This window comes from Alosa pseudoharengus, unplaced genomic scaffold (genome assembly GCF_046254945.1).
Source record: "Alosa pseudoharengus isolate Yale_2024_CS ecotype anadromous, Long Island Sound unplaced genomic scaffold, YU_APseudo_1.1 YU_APseudo_1.1_scf_1, whole genome shotgun sequence".
NCBI classification, from domain to species: Eukaryota; Metazoa; Chordata; class Actinopteri; order Clupeiformes; family Clupeidae; genus Alosa; species Alosa pseudoharengus.
Window position 1 is genome coordinate 26,819,695 of NW_027468564.1, and position 20,406 is coordinate 26,840,100.

At 40.9% G+C, this 20,406-nt stretch overlaps 3 protein-coding genes across 3 annotated transcripts in view; 1 reads left to right on the forward strand and 2 right to left on the reverse strand.

Moving 5' to 3' along the window:
• Positions 1 to 15,933, reverse strand: part of LOC143117816 (GTPase IMAP family member 8-like) — a 344,603-nt gene extending 328,670 nt beyond the window's left edge. The window contains exons 1-2 of the mRNA XM_076279294.1: positions 15,522 to 15,933; positions 15,260 to 15,314 (exon numbers count right to left, since the gene is read on the reverse strand). Coding sequence (XP_076135409.1) covers positions 15,260 to 15,314; positions 15,522 to 15,764 — 298 coding nt within the window. The 5' untranslated portion in view covers positions 15,765 to 15,933. The remainder of the gene's footprint in view (positions 1 to 15,259; positions 15,315 to 15,521) is intronic.
• On the forward strand, positions 529 to 2,173 carry LOC143117365 (GTPase IMAP family member 9-like). Its single transcript, XM_076279093.1, has 2 exons — positions 529 to 550; positions 1,185 to 2,173. The coding sequence occupies exons 1-2, from the start codon at positions 529 to 531 to the stop codon at positions 2,171 to 2,173; spliced, it is 1,011 nt and encodes a 336-aa protein (XP_076135208.1).
• On the reverse strand, positions 13,988 to 15,120 carry LOC143117449 (GTPase IMAP family member 9-like). Its single transcript, XM_076279211.1, has one exon. The coding sequence runs from the start codon at positions 14,945 to 14,947 to the stop codon at positions 13,988 to 13,990; it is 960 nt and encodes a 319-aa protein (XP_076135326.1). The 5' UTR covers positions 14,948 to 15,120.
• Positions 15,934 to 20,406: the final 4,473 nt, after the last annotated feature.

Here is a 20,406-nt window from a genome sequence, read left to right on the forward strand (position 1 = left end):
ACGCTTATTAACGTGACCGGATACAGGGATATGTTGAAGGCACATTATTAGAAGGATTGTCAGCTAACAAGACAAGGTGAGACAAGAGTGAAACTTATCTGAGAGGTGCCTTGCTTGTGTCCTTGCTCGGTGGACTCGTCGCAGGTAGACTCGATTAGTCTTGACACGAGTAAGTCTTGACACGAGGATGGCTGCACACGAGCGCTGACGCCTCCGCTGACGCTCCAGCACAATAACCACTTTAAATGCTAGTCCTAATTGATCACGCGGAAAACCACCCCCTCTAAAAACTCACGACACCAAGGCCAGTCTAAGCGCAATTAAACAGACAGATGATGTTTGATTCTTCCTGGATGAAATTGGAAGGTGGAGATTTGTAATGAAATGGCTATTGTGAGTTGATTATTTCTGCATTGGTAAAGACTGTGTCACATTGATAGCCAGTCTTTTGTTTATTTAGTTTTTGAATAGTAGTGTGTTCTTCACGCAGATTCCAACTGAAAGTCTTGTGATTGTAATCACCAAGTGATGGCAGCAAATGAAACCAGAGGTCAGTTCTAACACACAGCAACAACAACACATTGTAGGGGGAACATTACTAACCTCCACCAAAGCGTATTACTGTGCTCCAGAACGCTCACCAATCTATTATCATTATTATCACCGCTAGTGCATCATGTAGGAGTTCTCAGTTTTTTTTTGTTTTTTTTTTCTGTTGACTTTCTGATTTTTTTTTGTCAACGATTCCCGGGACATCTAAACACTGGGGCAAGTTATTGGTCCCTGAGGGTTCAGTTCAGGGACTTCCGTCCATTGGGGGCTGTACAATAAATACATTTAACATGTTTAAGGCACCCAGTAACAGTTTTTGTATAACGTTTCCAATATCATTTTGATGACACAATACCCCATAACATCACAAACAGCAAATTTCGTTCATGGTGCCTTTAAACTGTTAGCAAGGAGTGGCAATATAATCCAAAATTTTAACCAAAGGGAAGCATTTTGGATATATTGTTTAGAAGCAATGGAGCACCCAGGTCTTTAAAGAAGTTATTAACTTCACTTGATTTCTGTAAATACCTCAGTAGCAGACAGTGTCAGCACTTTGGTCAACTGCAGTTGTTTTAAATGCACTCTATAAATGACAGTGACATTTATTTGCGTTTATGACTGAATTCTAGGAGCATTGCCTTTGCACAGGAGGATCGTGCTGGTGGGGAAGACTGGATCAGGAAAAAGTGCAACAGGAAACACCATCCTGGGAAGAAATGCTTTTGAAAGCAACGCTCTACCCAGTCACGTGACTGACGTGTGTGAGAAACACGACGGGGAAGTGGAGGACAGAGACGTTGCCGTGATCGACACGCCGGGAATCTGTGACAGGAACAAGACGGAGGAGCAGATGAGGAAACTGATGGCCAACTGCATCAAGCTGTCCCTCCCTGGACCCCACGTGTTCCTGCTGGTGATCAGACTGGGAGTGAGATTCACAGAAGAGGAAGAAAATGCCGTAAAGTGGATCCAGGACAACTTTGGAAAAGACGCGTCACGTTACACGATTATATTGTTCACTCATGTAGATCAGCTGAAAGGTATTACTGTGGAGGATTGCTTAAAGCATGAGAGTCTTAATAGGATTTACAATAGCTGCGGAGGAAGGTATCTGCCATTCAACAACAGTGATAGAAGTAACAGCGAACAGGTACGACATCTTCTGGAGAAGATTGACAACATGCTTCAGGTAAATATAGGAGAGTTTTACACCAACAACATGTACAAGGAGGCTCAGAGAATGATCAAAGAAGAGGAGGAGAGAAAGAGACAGGAGGAGGAGAGGAAAAAGGAGGAGGAGAGAAGAAGACAGGAGGAGGAGTGGAGACGGCAGGAAGAGATACGAAAAGAGGAGGAGAAAAGGAGGTACGAAGATGAAAGAAGACGAGAAGAAGACAGAAGGAGAAAAGAGGAGGACAGAAGACGACAGGACGAGGACAGAAAACGACAGGAGGATGAAAGGAGAAGGGATGAAGAGGAAAGAAGGAGGGAAGAAGAGGAAAGAAGGAGAGTGGAAGGACAGAGAAGAATGCAGGACGAGATCAGGAGACAACAGGGAAACTCGTGCTTCAGGAGATGTTGTCCATGCTTGTACACAGATCCAGAAAGTGAACTATGACATTATGGCCTATGGCATACTGTACTATGAGCATCACATTTATTTTCAGCATTATTCATTGTGAATCACTTTGAATGTGATTATATGTTATACTGCATTTCATGTCTCTGGAAATAATTATGCATAAATTAATTGAAACGACCTATGTACCTTCATTAATCATTGCACCCCAATAAATCAATAAATTGCAAAAACATTACTCTACATCTCATTCAATATATTGCATAGGCATTATGTTACGCCCCACACAAGGATGATTCACTTGCAACAGCTACTTATGACTATTGGATACACAACAGAAAGTGCTGTGGTAATGAGAGAACACTCAGAGAGGAGAAGGATGAGGTAGTGTGCCTGTGGTTTCCGACCGTGTAGCAACAGAAAGATAAACTCCATCCTGAAGGACACAAAACAATAACTGAACTGGGAATCATACACATTCTTGCACTTGGACTAAAGACAATAGAAATGGAATATGAAGGTCTACTTGTTTGCTTTCATAGCTGCCACAAGTGTGAGAGTGGAGAACAAGAAAACAAATGTTGCGGCTGCTTACATGAACTTAAACTGATCCTGAAGAACATGCCAGATTTTTTCTGAAGGGAATGTATTGGCTGACAAGCTATTGTGACTGCTCAGTTAAACATTTAAATTAAACAAATGAACTTTAAATTAAAAAGTTAAAATATGCACACATGTACACACAGGCAAAACCTACAAGTGTTTGTCTAATAATTGCACAGTACAGTATATTGTAAAGCAGCGGTTCCCAAACTTTTTTACCCGCGGACCACCTTCTACATCCTGACTCGGCTCGTGTACCCCCACCATCCAACACATAAAAAAGTAACACATTCTATTGACGCATTCCAGGCATCGTTGTTTAATTAGCCGCCCTACATGATAACATAATCAAAATGTGCAACTGGTCTATGAGCTCTCACGTTAAAAAAAACAGTGTGGAGAACCACATTAGAATGGTTAGGTAGCATCTCACTGCAGACCACGCACTGTGGCTTTGGGCAGTCTGCCTCCCAATCCACGTGAAGCCTAGGGCTATATGCCTTATCATACTTTCGTTTTCTTCGCGCAGTCTTTTCTGTCTCGTTCTTTCTTTTATCCCCCTGCGCTCCATCTCCACCTTCATTAGTCTGCCCCCATCCCATCGATACCTGTGTCCTGCTCTGTTTCTCTCGCTTCTCCTCTTCGATCGCTTTAATTAGGCCTTTTGGACAGTGTCCCTGTTTTTAGCCAGTTTTCCATGTTTACACAGCCTTCTACCTAGCCTATACTTCAACGAAACTAACGCGCCAGATATTCTGGCTGCCCGCAGGAAATCACGTGTAGCCTATTATGTGTAGCATAGTATTTTTTAATAAAAACATACCCTATTATAGAGTTTACAAATTATTTCCTTTAATTTCACGTTTCCATATCATTATAACCTGATTCGAAATTCTGTATTATTTATGAATTAATTAGATTATTAATTAATTAATCATTTTTAACTCCTTTCCGCCATTGCCCTTTTCATCTCGCGTACCCCCTAGTGGCAGCTCGTGTACCACAGTTTGGGAATCGCTGTTGTAAAAAAACATTGACAAGACTTAACCTCAGTGTCCATAAAGTGTTTTAAACAGATTCTGAAAGGCTATAAGTGCCCCATAATGACTGTTATACTGCATGTGTGTGTACTGTGCAACTATGTAAACATAGACATTACTGCACTGATGAAGTGGTATTATATAAGGCCTAGACTTGTAGTCAAGACCGCCTAAACCGAGACCAAGACACTACCAAGACCAGAGGGTATCAAGACCGAGACCAAGACGAGACCAAGGCCAAGACAGACTGAGTCAAGACCAAGGCAAAGTCGAGACGAGACCGAGACCAAGACCGAGACCAAAAAAAAAAAAAAAAAACAGCTAGCGAGCTAGTGTTACCAAAGTCCTTTTAGGCAAGTCCCTCCACTCGGTGGCCATATTGCAACGCTTTTTGGGTACTCTTCGGGCATCCTCTTCAGCAGAAATGCGCGTGCGCAAGGCTTCACCACACCAACCGTGCTCCAGTGTCGAGTTCACAACACATGATTGGCACAATGTCTGCACAACACAGCACATAATTGGCTCAAAGTAGTCAACTCACACCACATGATTGGCTCAATGTATACACATGTCGACATTTTGGCGAGGAAGGGGTGGGATATGTGTAGACAACGGCCATATTGGCGTTGCAAACTAGCCCCATGCATTTCTATGGAGGATTTTTTGAGTGCTGTGTCTCCACATTAGAAAGTCTCTGGTGTTACACCATAACTTGCATCAATTGAATAAGAGCAGCATACTGGGGCAGGGTTCTCAAGTTTTGAGCTCAGCTTGGAGTGAGATTGGGGGGGGGGGGTGCACTCACTAATTATAAAATAAAATTGGAAAGAAGCATTAACCCTTTGAGACCTTGAATTTGTCATTGTAATCTATACATCCTATATCTTGTTTTTGTCTGGGAAAGTATAATGCATAGCCTATGTCTCTTATGTCAGCCTTATCAAGGGAAACCATTTGTTTTTTTATGTCACCAGGAAGCATGTCAGTAGAAATAACTTTTCATATTTAGGTGGGATAGATTGGAATCTTGAAATATAATAATCGTGACGCTGGGATATTCTATGGCTCACCAATTTACGAGATGTAGGCCTATATGTACTGAGTGAGACAAATATTTTATTTATTAGGCTAATTGCTTTATTCACTTGAGTAGCCTATATTGTTACTGAATCATTAGACTAAGCATGTGCATGCTGAAACCGAGGACAGCAAGTTCATTATACATTATGGTGGTTGGCAGGTCATTGTCTGCAGCAGTCCTGTATGTTTAGAAAAAAATGTAGGCCTATGTGTAGCATACTCGCTCAAATTGATAACACTCGTTAATAATAAGCTAATTTTCATTCATTGTTGACATGGTCCATGGAGGATCAGATGGGTGTCCCGGGACCTGATGAACACGGCGCTAAAAAGCACAAACGAGTGCGAAAGTTGCAGCCGTGACGACAGGGAAAGTGCAGGCAGCCACGAGAGTGATTGGTCGTGTAAAATGAACGTTGCTGATGTCTTACACAAAGCTATAACGACACAATCATTAGGTTTTCTTAATGACCGACAGTTTAGTTTAGTTTATAGATAAGAAATAATTTTGCCATAAAGTAGGCTAGGCCAAATGTTCGTGAAAAGGCTTGATTTACACACCCTGTAAAGTACCATAAGTAGGCTGGTTTACCAAATGACAGACAGTTGAATTTCTGAATAAAAAGAATGTTGGTGCAGTTTTGAAATCTTAAACGTGTAACCCCACACAAGCATAACGTGGTTGTAGGGAGGGGATGTGCTATTTTGGAATTTTACCCGGATACAACGAATAGCCTACTATTTTTTGATTGGATGTCGGTGGCTATTTATTTTTTTGATTTTGCTGGTGCGCTAGTTCTGAACCCTGCGAGAAATCCTCTCGTATCCCTGCGCCTCCTCTACTAATTATGCAGATACCTTGACATCCCTAGTAATATTTCTGCGTGAGAAATGCAAGGTGTGGTGTGTGAGCGTGTGAACTTGTTGAATTGCGTGTGTCTCACGCCCATTGCGTGAGCCCTGCTGGGGTAAGAGGTTCAGTCCCAGTTTAAATTAAATTTAAGAAGGTATTATTTCAACTACAGACAGAACAATGCAGAGACAGAGCATGTCATGAATGTGTGTGACTGTGAGCTCACTCACTGTAAATGTTTTCGTAGACTGGGTGAGATAAACTATGTAGGCTATAGCAATTGCATGACAATGATGAGAGAGAGACTTTGCAAAACTTGCATTTTGCAGAATGCTTCTTTCTTGCCCCTGGACTGCAAATTTCTTTATGTTCCGTGAATGCAAATTTAATGATGGCGGAATTCGCTGACATTATTATTACTAGGTCTGACTGAGACTGACAGCTACGACGTAAACTTAACGTTTCGCGCTGGCTACACTTGCGTCTTTTGATTGGATGAGCGCCAGTTTCTTAATCACAACAAAATACATGTATGTCATTGATTGGTTGCATTTGAAAGGTTGCATTTGAAGGGCGTGAAAGGCGAAATAATTTAATGTTGCATTATCGAATGTTATGTTTTGTATCATGGACATATTTGTTGCAAATCTGTTGCCGACCACTATGTCGACCCGAGACCGCAAGACCAAGACAATGAGACCAAGACAAGACCGAGGGATCCGAGACCAAGACAAGACCAAGACCAAAGACGGTCGAGACTGTGACAAGACCGAGACCACGTAAAAGTGGTCTCGAGACCGGTCTCGAGACCAAGACCGGTCTCGAGACATCCAACTCTAATAAGGCCTAACAGTTAGAAATATCACAATGCATCATAAAGCTTCTTTTACATTTATAATGCCATCATTAATCTTGTAGTTTTTTCTTGTTATTTTGTAACTGATAATACATATACATAGGTCACCTGCAGTAGAAAGAAAGCAAACATTTGAGACCACACAATTAGGGTTCCATTTGAAAACAGATACAACAGCGACACCTACTATAATATAATAATAATAATAAGTTTATTTTATATAGTGCCTTTCTCAAACCCAAGGTCGCTTTACAAAGTAGGAAGGCAGGGAAACACAATAACAAACAAACAAACAATACAACAGAGACAAAGGCAGGGAAATACAATAACAAACAAACAAACAAACAATACAACAAAGACAAGTTATCTGTAGGAACTATGTGTTGGATGTGGAGAAGTGATCATTAAACAGAAAGGTCTTGAGGTGTGCTTGGAAGAAAGGAAGAGAAGGACAGGCACGAAGGGGTTGGGGGAGGGAGTTCTACTGTTTTTCGTTTTTCTACTGGTCAATTTGCATTGTGAGTTTGAAAAAGACTTCAGGCCCTGTCGTGCACCCGGTGCAAAGTGTCCTCCAAAGTGTGAGGGACATATGATAACCTCTGCAGAGTGGCAGCTATGTTGTATCTTTCATAACATTTATACCATACCTGACAGGCATCTGGAACAGTGAAATGGGTATTATTACTCAGGAACGAACAAAACCAAGGTTGGCTAGATAACAGTTTGGTCTTTATAAATGTGTTTAAACACACAGTGGTGACTGCGTACCAGACCATTTCTATTTATTACCGGTAGCTCCTTTACTGTCAGTGTTCAGCAGCAACAGATCTCTATCACTACACACTGTCTCGTCTCTGTACAGATCTCCATCACTACACACTGTCTCGTCTCTGTACAGATCTCTATCACTACACACTGTCTCGTCTCTGTACATATCTCTATCACTGCACACTGTCTCGTCTCTGTACAGATCTCTATCACTGCACACTGTCTCGTCTCTGTACAGATTGTACAGAAACAAATAACCAGTTACAGCTGTGCTGCAGCATTGTAAGACTTCCAAACAAACAGTATAGGGCAGTGAAAGGTCATGTCTCTGGAAAATATTTATGCATGGAAAATGACCTACTTTGTACTTCCACTAATTTAATCTCACCCCAATAAATAATAATTATAAAGGGCAAAACATCATCTCATTATGACCGCCGCGCAGCGAAGCGGCGGTCATATAGGTTTAGTCAGATTTTTTTTTTTTCTTTTTCGCATGTCCAAATTTCCGTCAATGATTCCCGGGACACTGAAAGACCGGGGTAGACGAAACTTGGTAGGCATGTAACCCCATATGGATAGCATGGAACCATCGTTTTTCGTTTTGATCTGTAGCCTCCCCGCTGGACTGCACCCCCCCGAAAGGAGGGTAGGGCAGACACAGTTTTCTGTGAATATCTCGAGAACCGTAAGGTTTAGGAGGACCATTTTTTTTTTGTATGTTGATCTCAAGGGGCCATGTCAACCAATTCCATAACCACTCATTTCATGTATAGCGCCACCTAGTTAAACACAAAAAAGTAAAAATGAGGTGTTGTAATCGCAGGTATCTGTGAGCTGACATAGTCAAAACTGCACGAAATTGGAAGTGTAGGATCATTATGAGACCCTCTGAATGCACGCCAAGTTTCGTGGAATTCCGTTCATGGGGGGCCACACAATAAATTAATTTATGTTACTATACACCAACTGGCCTGTAGGTGGCCGGAGACAGTTTTCTGTGAATATCTCGAGAACCGTAGGGCCTAGGAGGTCCACCTTTTTTTTGTATGTTGGTCTTAAGGGGGCATGTCAACCCATCCCATTACCACTTATTTCATGTATAGCGCCACCTAGTTAAAAATGAAAAAGCAAAAACTTAGGTGTTTTCATCACAATATCTCTGGCTGACATGGTCAAAACTGCATGAAATTGAAAGTGTAGGATCATTATGACACCCTCCGAATGTATGCCAAGTTTTGTGAACTTTCGTTCATGGGGGGCCTTACAATAAAATAATTTATGTGTACATTTAATGACCGTACACCAACAAGGATTCCCGGGACACTGAAAACCGGGGTACATGAAACTTGGTGGGCATGTAACCCCACATGGATAGCATGGAACCGTCGTTTTTCGTTTTGATCTGTAGCCCCCCCGCTGTACTGGACCCCCCGAAAGGAGGGTAGGGCAGACACAGTTTTCTGTGAATATCTTGAGAACCATAGGGCCTAGGATGACCAATTTTTTCCGTATGTTTGCCTCCAGGGGTCATGTTAACCTATTCCATGTGCACACATGTGCATAAACAGATACACACGCACACACATACATTCACAGTAATCATACGTATGACACATACTCACACAGTAGACATATGTACGCATGCATGCACATGCACAAACACACATACGCAGGCAAACACACAAGCACGCACGCACACACACACACCCACACACATAAACATAAACGTGTACACGCACACATGCACACAATTCAAGAATTTCTCAGAATTATGAACAGGCAAGATGGGGGTGGGGTTGTATAAAATTAATTTTACATGTGAAATGAGTGTGGCTAATGCAATTTAGTGAGACAGTTAGAATCATATAGGCCTTTCAGCGTGATTTATTTTTGTGGAAAAAATGTGCTGGACTGGGCCGCGGTCATATTTTGTACCGCTCTGCGGTACATCTAGTTCATAAAGCCATTGCATAGGCATTATCTGTCATACCCCATACAAGATCACAAATACTGTATCAGCAACTTATGATACACTTGTAATAGACTAATGGCTTTAAGAATAATAAAATATAAACAAGCTTCGAAAACAAGCAGTATGGATCATAAAGCTGCACTTTGCATAAAACTAATAAATATAAGAATAGATACCAGGACAAACATGTCAAAGACTTTGTAGGTTATTACTATGTCTACCTTGTAAACTGCTCAAGGAAGTGAGGGACTTCAGTAACCACCCAGCCAGCTCATGCAAATCATTTAATGTAAATGGAATTAGGCTCACATACTTGAACAGAAGTCACATGACATCTCTAAACTTGACAGTCAGAGGTGTCACAGGTTCAGCAGTGTCACAGCCTCAGGGAAAACTACTCTTCCTATTTGCAGTTCTTTGTCAGAAATACATTTATATTGGTGAACACGAACCAATAGATTAAGTGCTGTGATTGAATGAGAATGGGTTAAAAGGAGTATCAGTAATTATTCTAAATGGTGCTCATGCTACCAGAGATGGGAAGTAACAAAGTACAAATCCATAAGTATAGTAGCATTTCCGGTATCTGTACTTTACCAGAGCATTGTGTGGATTTGCAACATCAAGGCTGGTTTCAACCTAAATCGATTGTGATGCAAAAAGGTGACTGACTTTGACACTGTAGTGATGCCACCTAAGGGGGCAGCGCCAAAACATGATAATATAAAACATATTCATCAAATTCAATGCTTTATCAGAATGTTAACAGATGTCAAAACATTCTTTGTTTGCTTTTCCATCTTAAAAAAAATGTTTTCTACTAGGCCTACTCTGTCAGCGAGCTCACCTTTAACAGAATGTTTAAGCAAGTTCATCCCTGGCTGGTAGTAGGCAACAAGCTTGGAAAAGATGCGTCACGTTACACAATTTTTTTAAAATTGTATCATTACCATGAGGACAATGGGTTCATTTATTAACCATGGGGACAATGAAATACATGGAGTTGTTAAGTCAAGTCAAGTCAACTTTATTTATATAGCGCATTTCATACACAGAGGTCATTCAATGTGCTTTACATAAACACAAGCAAACAGAAATAGACAATAAAAGCATAGAAGGGCAATAGTCAAAGAATAGTTTAAAAAGTAAAGAATACAAAAGAAAACATAAAACACATAAGGTAATATAGTACATAAAACATAAAAGGGCAATAGTTTAGTGTGTAGTGTTTAAAGTGTTTAAAAGTAATAATTAAAGCACATAAAAAACAACAATGATTATACTTGTCAAGCACCCAGTGAATGACAGGATAAATCTACTTCACAGAATACCCCCCGCTGGCGGGACACCGCAGATGTGGCTAAACTCGCTCTTCAGACTCTGCCCCGCCTATTTTTCAACCCAGGAGCCGCTACTGCTATGGGTTGCACAAAACCTGAAGCTGTTTATGCAAAATTCCTCTCATATTACACATTATCAGCAGCTCCATTCATGCCAGTTTCAGTCCCTTTCAGAATAGGCTGTTTCTGCATGGGCCTTAAATGCAAATAAGCCACGGCCCACTCCGGAACTGATTCCATGTATGCAACACAGCATGGCCAAAAGCAGACACCTGCATGTATGATGTAACATGGCCTAACAATGTTAAATGATAATGGGTAAAACTTTATTTGGGTCGGTTTATAAGCCCAGTAGAGGTGATGTAGCCTATTCCAAAGTTTAAACGCATTTGTGAAATTGCCTGCCTATTACAGGATGGCTTGGTTCGCTTCCAGGCTAGGCTACACTATATGGCCTATGGCAATTGCAAAAGCTACCGCTACCTACGTTACACAGTAACGGCGTCAATGGCAGTAAAAAACACTAGCTAGCCTCTGTGATTAGCCTGGGAAAAACCCAGACGTACTTCCGCCAAATTCGAGATTCGCTCTGAAAGTCCGTGGTGGTGTCTAGAAGGGATACAGCTAAGGGTTAGGGTTAGGATTAGGGTTAGGTTACTTCCTGTCCTGATAATGTTTATTTCTATGGAGATTTCACTGGAGATTTCATTATCTGTTACGTGACTTCCGTTGTTAGCTGTATCCCATCTAGCCACAACCAAAGTCCGTCTGGCCAAGAATCCATTCTAGCCAATTTCCAATTTTCCTAGATCTAGGCACCAATCAGAACCCTTGAGGCGGGGTTTACACGATGACAATAGAGCACCCTGAAGAAGCCAGGGTTTTTTAAAAAAAAAAACATCAACGATGGCTGCTGCCGCTTGTTTGAAGCTGCTATCACGTTGGTTTAAGACAGGGAGTTAGAAGTTTCGCAACTGCTTCCTTATGTTGGAATATGCAACAATGTACAAACATGTAAGGGATACCTATGTGATATCTGCAACAGTGGTAGGCTACTGAAAACTGTTTGATATTCTGTTCATTTAAAGGCCAGTAGCTGGACACGTAGCTGACAGAAAACACATATTTTTGAATTGGTGTGCTATGCAATCATAACTCGAATGCTCAAAAAATGAAACAGGCCTAAACCTAAACATTGCAACATCGAGCGTTTTTATGGAAAGAAAATGATTTACAGACCACTATCTGCATTAAGCTACACTTCAGTGTTTGCCTTGAAACAATTCCGGCATAATTGCTTTGAACGTTTCAGTCTCTCGTTCCCCATTCCTGCTTTATATGTCCCGGTCAGCCAGAAAGGATGAATGAAACAAAATGTTTGTTTGAACATGAACGGTTTTGTTCAGAGCTGAAAATGCAATTGTGTTTGACAGAGGGCAGATGTAAATTGCTAGTGACAAAATATTTAGCTTTCAGTGTGGCACAATGTCTTTGTAAATTAGCCTATGTTTTTTCAAAGATTGATAGATACTTTAGTTAGGAAAGATTAGATGAATTTGATAATTTATGTTTGGGCCTTTTTTGTGCCTGAAATCGCTGATACAACCTTTAATGTTGGGCAGAGTTAAAGGAGTGGCTGCTTTACTGAAGCGTCAGGTACCGCACCTGACAAGATGAGCCACATAGCCAGATAGGCCTATCTCCCTCAATGAAATTCAAATGACATGTTTTGTAGCCTAGTTTGTTGCAAACCACTCCAGTTATAAAATTGTTAAGGCTACCTTTAGGAAAAATGACACCATGTCAATTTAATAGTCAATTTAATAAGCACTGCATTAGCATTTTTCTTTCACTGAAGTTCCACTTAAATGTTGTACCTGCTGAGAAATGACTAAACACCCTGGATACTTATGATCATTATCAGTCATATAACCATAATTCCCTATGGCTAACGCAGGCTTGTGGTCATTTTCGGCAGGTCGTGTGGTTGCTCACAGTGCTGAAATGTGCGCTCAGAAAACAAAATATTTGCTCAGTGCTGAAAAAAATTAGAGGGAACGTTGGTTGTGACTCTCGCTGGTAGCTTTATTAACTTATCCAGCAAACCATTAAAAAATCACGACTGTAACAAAACGGTCCTCCAAACTGCAACTCTCGCTTGCCGTCGAACTAGTCCATCTTCCGGTTTCCGGTTTGTCGCACTCAGCTGAAAAAAAAAAGAGTGGTGTGCTACCCGGCCAAAATCCTGGCGCGCCAGAGAGATCTACGTCATTTTGACGTCACATTGTCGCGCTACCGGTCAGGAACGTCGAGTATGTAGTACCCTATAGGCAGTGATATATTTTCAACTTAATGTGACATAAACTGGAATACAAATAATAAGAAAAACATTTTAAATTAACAACATAATCAATTTAAAGAAGCCCTATGCATGTCTGGTTATTCCTTCGCTGTTTCTGGGTTTTCGCCGGATTTGGGCTCGCATTTTTCACGACACAGCTCCCCCTGCAGCTTCGGTAGCAAGTGACTGCTACGCTAATCCCCCACTAGCTAGCGAGCTAGCCATCAAGAATCCAAGCTAAACACATACAGGGCTCACAATAAAACGGTCGAGAACACATTGTTGAAGAGACTATCAAACCACATTACAAAAACGAAGTTCACCCAAGGGTAGGCTACTTACAATTTCAACAGCAACAAAGCCAAGTCGGCGTCTGTTTTGCAGTCTTCTTCGAAACTACAATCTGACTACATTTTTGTAGGCGCGATATTATACTTTCGCTGAGTCACATCCGGATTTCCTCAGACCGGGAACAGAAAGTTGAATATTCGTTTTTTCCACGAAGAAGCGAGAGGGGGAGACGTAGCACCCACCAAACGACCCATAAAGTGTTGTAGAACCATCAGAACGACTCTCAACCTGCATAATTAAGGTCATTTTTGCTAAAATTGTTGCATAGGGCTTCTTTAACTAGATTGAGTGATATTATTAAACTGGTGAATCAATATCAGTTGGTTACTCATCCTTTCCTGTGCCTGTTTCTGATGCTGCTCTTACTACTGCTCCTACTAGTGCTCCCCCTACTGCTCCTACTACTGCTCCTCCTGCTGCTCCTACTAGTGCTCCCCCTACTGGTCCTACTGCTCCTCCTACTGCTCTTACTACTGCTCCTACTAGTGCTCCCCCTACTGCTCTTACTGCTCCTTCTACTGCTGCTGCTGCTATTGTTACTCCTAAATTTCTCAGTTGTCTCTGAGCTTCATCTGTTCTTTTCTTTTCTTCATTTGCTTTTCTCTCTGCATCTTCTGTCTTCTTCCTAAACTTTTCAATGTTTTTATCATCCTCCGGTTTCTTCCTCTCCTTCCTCCTTCCTGTCCTGGTACATCTTGTTTGTGTAATGTTCTCCCCAATTCTCCTCCACCATGGCATCTATCTTCTTTAACAGCTCATCCACCTGACTCTGGTCGTCCTTCTCTGTGTTGTTAAAGGCATGGTATCTACCCCTACAGCTCTCTATCAGGGCAAGGAGCTCTGCATTTAGCTTGCTCTCCAGTGGTTTTCCCTTCAACATATCACCATGAGTGAACAACAACTGCTGTGCTGCTCCCTCACCAAAGTTCTCCTGGATCCACTGTACTGCGTTTTTCTCGTCCTCTGTTAATCTCACCCCTAATCTGATCACCCGCAGGAACATGTGGGGCCCAGGAACAGACAAGACAACACACTTCTCTATCTCACTTTTTAACTCTGCATTTGTGCCAAACAATCCTGGGGTGTCAACCAGTGTAATATGCCGCCCATTAATCTTGCTACACTGTTTCTGACAGGTTTTGGTCACAGAGTCAAAGGAGAAATCCTCTACAAAGGCGTCTCTCCCCAGGATGGTGTTTCCTGTTGCACTCTTCCCAGCTCCAGTTTTACCCAGCAACACAATCCTGATAAGTGATGCCTGAGCTCCATATTTCTTTTTCATCCCATCTATCTTTTCCAATAATTTCTTCACCTGAGATGTCCCCATTTCTGCTTTGCTATTCAGGCTGTGGTACCCTCCTCCACATCTTTTAATCAGGTCCTGAGTCTCTTCATTGTTCAACAGCTGATCAAAACGTTTTTTTGTCAACTGATCTCTTCTTGTGAACAGGACCATAACATGCATCAGGACATCTTTATCAAAAATCTGTTCAAACCACTCAAGATATTGTTTCCACTCCTTTGTTTTGGTCAGGTCAATGGACAACAGAAAGACAGTTGGTACAGAAGGACCCAGAGAACAAGACCTCTGAATTTCCGTCTTCATTTCAGCAGCGTTGGTCAGCCCTGGGGTGTCAATCAAACAGAGGCTCCTCCCCTGAACTTCACCACTACGGGCCGCACAGACTGTTGTTGAGGACTCTGGAAAAGCCTCCCTTCCCAGAATGCCATTTGCAGTCGTTGTCTTTCCTGAACCGGTTGGGCCAAGGAGCACAATCCTGAGGGAGGCTGATTCATCTGAGAGTGACCCGAATCAAAACAAAAAAAGTGAAAGTAAGAAACAAATACAGCTGTGTTCAAATAAATAGCAGTGGTTTAAAAGAAAAGTCACATCACATCATCATATGTTGTTACAAACCTGAATGTAACTCTTTTGTTACTCCAACGGTATATCCCATACTCCATGCAATTTTCTGAAAGGCAAACAAATGCTGTAACTTTAAAATATTCTGTACAGACACGGAAAGGAAAGTGAGGTCACCCTACTAGTGTTGAGTTACAGTAATAACAGCATGTCAATGGGATTTTGACTTCTCTGTAGTAAATAACTGTACAGTATTAATGGTCTAGATTTTAGGCTGTATAGTATATTACATAGTCTTATGTGTCTTATAACTTACCTTATGACTTGTAGATACATCTCTCCCATGTAAATATAGCTGACACAATTTTTTTAAGGCAAAGTCAGGTGGTGGCTCCCCCTTTGATGACCTTCTCTTGCATACTGGACATTCTCTGGATCCTTCAGTTTTCCAGAAGTGCTTCAGACAGACTTTACAGATATTGTGAGTGCAGGTTAGAAGCACAGGGTCCATGTAGATATCCTTACACACAGGACAGGATAAATCCTCCTTTGAAGCCATTTTCCAACATTAAACACAGCAACTTTACTGTCTTTTTAACATAATTTTACCAGCAACTTCTTTCTGAAAACAATTATGTCCAGTTGATTCCTTTTGTTTCATTCCCACCTGCTAGAATAGTTTTGTCGAGAGAACAGAGCAGGAAATAGGGCTGGCGCCTGTCATTAAGCTTTGCTTCCTCCTTCAGGAGTCAGAGGGAGGGAGGAGCTCCAAGCTGATCAGTCAGATTCACAACATCCCTTCATAGAGCCATTTATTTTCAGTTTATTTGCAGATTGGATTACACTGTAAAGTTACATTGAGATGTAGTTGTTTGTTTGATATATGAAACATGTATGGAAACTGCCCAGACAAAAAGGAATATGTCAATAATGCTATAATACCCAACAACTACTGTGCAAAAGTTTAGGTGTGTATCTACTTTATTTTCTGAGATATAGAGGCTTAAAAAACAGGATCATTAGTCTGATAAAATGCAGTTTTTTAAAATCACTAAGTTCCTTGGGTCATTACGTTTTAACAATTCATGCTAGATGCTTGAAATTTTCAGGGAATATTGCACGACTGTAGATGTTTTCAAATGCAAGCCCAGAGATTAATATTTGCCAAGTTATGCCATGTTGAATATGGCATTAAATAAAAAAAATAGCAATTTTTGACCACTATATCTTTAAACCGAACCACATCAGATCTTTTACATTTCTATATATATAACACATCTTGTAGTGCATTATTAATAGGTAGAAATATGTCCGGAAGTAATCAAAATCTATGATTTATCACACATTAAAAATGATAAAAAATAATTTCACGTTTAAGTTTTATGTGTATTTTACACATGTATGACTGTCTTCCTTACAGACAATCATATCATTGAAAAGAATGTGTTTCAATTAGAACATGCACAAAATATTGAGCTTTACTCAAACTACGTATGAAGGCATCAAAAATGGTTTACATGCCTATGGGTGAGTGGCTGTGGACATTTGTTTACTTGTAGCCTGTGATGTTTTGTCTATATATAGCCATGTGTTTCAGTCAATAGTGTCTCTGTCCCCACCCCTCACCTGTTTCTTAGCCTTGTCACTGCCTCACCTGTTTTTTTGACACTTTCTGACATGTTGTGACCCATTTTTTCCATCCAGATTTAGTTATAAGGCCAGACAAGGCACACCATAATATGTTTGTTTTTTCAACACATGTAAGAAATATTAGTTTGTGCCAAGAGCCATTTTATATTTTAGTACACATTTAAGCCTCAGAAAAAGTGTCTATTTACACCCCTGGTACGAATAGCCTTGGCCACACAGCTGAGCTATTCACACCCTGTGACATAACAACAAAAAGACGTTGCTCACGTGCACAAAAAACATGGCGGATATTCGTTTTCCAGAATTCTGAAAGGTTTCGGCACTAACATATGTTCAGATTAAGTTTTAGATTGAAAAGTTGTGTTTTATTTTCATAACCTTGGTTCAGTGAACACATACAACCGTCAGTTTGTTAGTTAACAGACATTTTGTGAATATGATGTTCATATGAAGATAGTATAGTGGTCACAGACATGGGTTAGCATGTGGGAGACTGGGGTTTGATTCCTGTGTGATGCGTTTTTGATTCCTGAGTGAGTGTGCATGTGTACCAACGTCTTTGGAGAGAAGGCGCACAATTTGAACAAGAAATCAGTTCTCAAACGGAAGTTTTGATTGCAGCAATTAGCTAGTTCATGCACCAGGGTGTAAATAGCATACAGTACAGTACTAAATACACCAGGGTACAAATAGCATCCACTTCTAACTATACATTGATGCAAACAGCATGATACCTTATTCAGAGTGTCTATTACACAGCTAAGCTATTCACACCCTGTTACGTAACAACAAAAAAACATGTTGCTTGATTTTTTTATTATTATTACATTGTAATCAATATGCCAGAATAAATGCACAGGGGTACGAATAGCATACATTGATATTTGTACCAGATGGGGTACTAATAGGACACATTCGCACCTGGGTACGAATAGAATTCACTTCTAATTGCACCAGGGTACGAATAGCATACACTGCTAATTGTACCAGGGGTGCAAATAGCCTTACCCAAAAATTTATCAAGATATGATATCAACATAGGTGCAAGATTTGATACCAAATTTATCATAGATGCTTGATTTGATACCAACACGTTCCATTTTCTTGACATGTGAAAGTTCCCATTAAAACACTTTAAAAGCCTAAAAATATATTTTTCAAATGTTCCAGTGATGGAGGAAATGCTTTTGCCTTGTCCTGTCTAATCCTAAAACAATATTTAACTGTTAACTGTACACATTGGCTTTGAATTCACAAGGTACAAGTGAGGAAATATGCCAAGTCAGAAAGTGGCTCTTAATAAAGATTACAGGGAACAGGTGAGACAATGATTACGCTAACTAGATGTACCGCAGAGCAGTAGAAAATGACCGCCGTGCAGTCCAGCACATTTTTTCCACAACAATAAGTCACATTTGTCAAATTGTGTTCATTTCCTACTTTGTTCCTTTTTTGTGTTTGTAATTGAGAGTGTGCAGAGTGTGTGGTTGTTTTTGTGTATATGTGTGCTTCTGTGTGTGTTTATTGAGTGTGTGTGCCTGCATGTCAGTTAGTTTTTTTTGTGTGTGTTTTTTGTGTGTGTGTTTGTGTATGTAGGTGTGTTTGTATGTGTGTGTGCATGTGTGTGAGGGTGTGTGTGTGTGTGTGTGTATGTGTGTTTATGTGTTTGTGTGCGTGTCGTATGTGTGCATGTATGAGTGTGCGCATGTGTAGCGTGCTATTCAACCACTTTACCAATAACCTAGCCCATCTGTTACAATAATGCATACAGAACTGGTTCCTTCCATCAAAATACTGTAGGGGACTAGTGAATCACCATAATTTAACAATATTAACAAACATCAAATGTAAAGTATATACCACCTATTCTTTGCGATAAGTGCCATGGGATCTTTAACAACCATGGTGAGTCAGGAACTCAATTTAACATTCATGCAAAGGAAAACATCTCCTGCAGTACAGTGTCCCTGTCACTGCAATAGGACATTGGGATTGATATTTGTTTGCTGGCTTTTGGCCACAGGGAAGTGCCACCTACTGGACAGCAAACAAACCCCACTTCCAGCAGGAACCTACTCTCCCAAGGAGGTTTCTTATCCGATTGTAGCCTGTGGGCAAGGTTAGGGGTAGGATCCCTAAGTGTATTTCTTACACTCCTTCTGCTAAATTCACTCACTCCCTCCATCGCTTATACTCTCTAACGTTCCAATTATGTCATTAATTGCTGGGTGGAATGGGCACTGATTGAATCACGTAACACAATTGAGGCAGGCTTATATATAGACTCCTGGGGTCCTTAGACCGGGATATCGTCATTTTACCTATAGCTTTGTTGGATGTAGCCGAGATTTGGGTGCTGTGTTGGAGTGTTAAGGTATGTCGAAAGCATTTTCTCGCTTATTTCACTGGGGGTTAGCCTGTGCTAGGTGCTAGCAAGTAAATGTTCGTGTTTATAGTGCGTTGGGGAGGAGACGCTAGCGGAGCCGTGGTAGTCTCAGCGGTAGACACTAGCCGATGTGGGCGAGCACGTTACGGCAGAGTGATACCAAAACAGTTCTCGGTGTAACGAGGTATGATGCCAACCGTGACTGTTGTTTTACACTGTTTCTAGCTGTCTGATTGTAACACAATGTGTATGCATTCTCTTTTAGCTCTGCTGAATACTGTGTCTGCGGTGGGATGTGACCTGTAAACTTAAACTGACCCCTCATGCATTGTTAACCCTACGACAGGTATGTCTTAAGCTATGTCCTGACTGACATGTGGATGTATATGTATATATATATATATTTATGTGTATCTTTTCATATGGTATCATTAATATATGAAAGCCTGCTATCTATTTTCTAAACAAATTATCTGGAGTTTTATGGCCATTGAGTCTGTGGAGACTGGTCATGTTTAATGCAAGTCATGTGTAATGGTTCATATTTGTGCTTGGGAGAATGATTGCAAGCATTTTTATTGTGTCTTTGTTTTGGGTTTGTTTTAGATCTGTACAGCTACACCATTTCGCTAGTTGCTGTTCTCTATACTGTGATTGCATGTGTGTGTGTGCTGCTCATTGTTTAGGTACCTGTCCTTGTTTCCTTGATTTTTTTATTTATTTTCCTCTAGCCTGTGGGGGTAGTAGTTGTTGTATGTGTGTATATGTATTGTAGCCACGGGCTAGAGTGTTTTTTCTTTACTTTTTACTTCTTTAAATTCCCCTCCCCTTCCGCAGTCAGCCTAGGTGGGTGTGGCCAGGATAGCGCATGAGTAGGAGACTCCATGGGAAAGCGGGTTTCTTTCACTCGTTCTCACTTAAAGTTTGGAGTTTGCGGTGCTGTGTAGTGTGAATCTCTAAACCACGTCTTTAAACCATGTTCATCAGAGTGCTGTGAGGTTTGCAGTGTGTACATTGAACTCTAGCGTGTATCACTTAAAGAAGGTCTTGTGCCTTTGTTTACATGTGATCTTGAGACCTTAGCCTCCCATTAGTGTTTCTCAAAGGTGCTACTGGCTCCTGCGCCGATGGTTGGGCGTTTATTGTACCCATGTATCTATGTGTT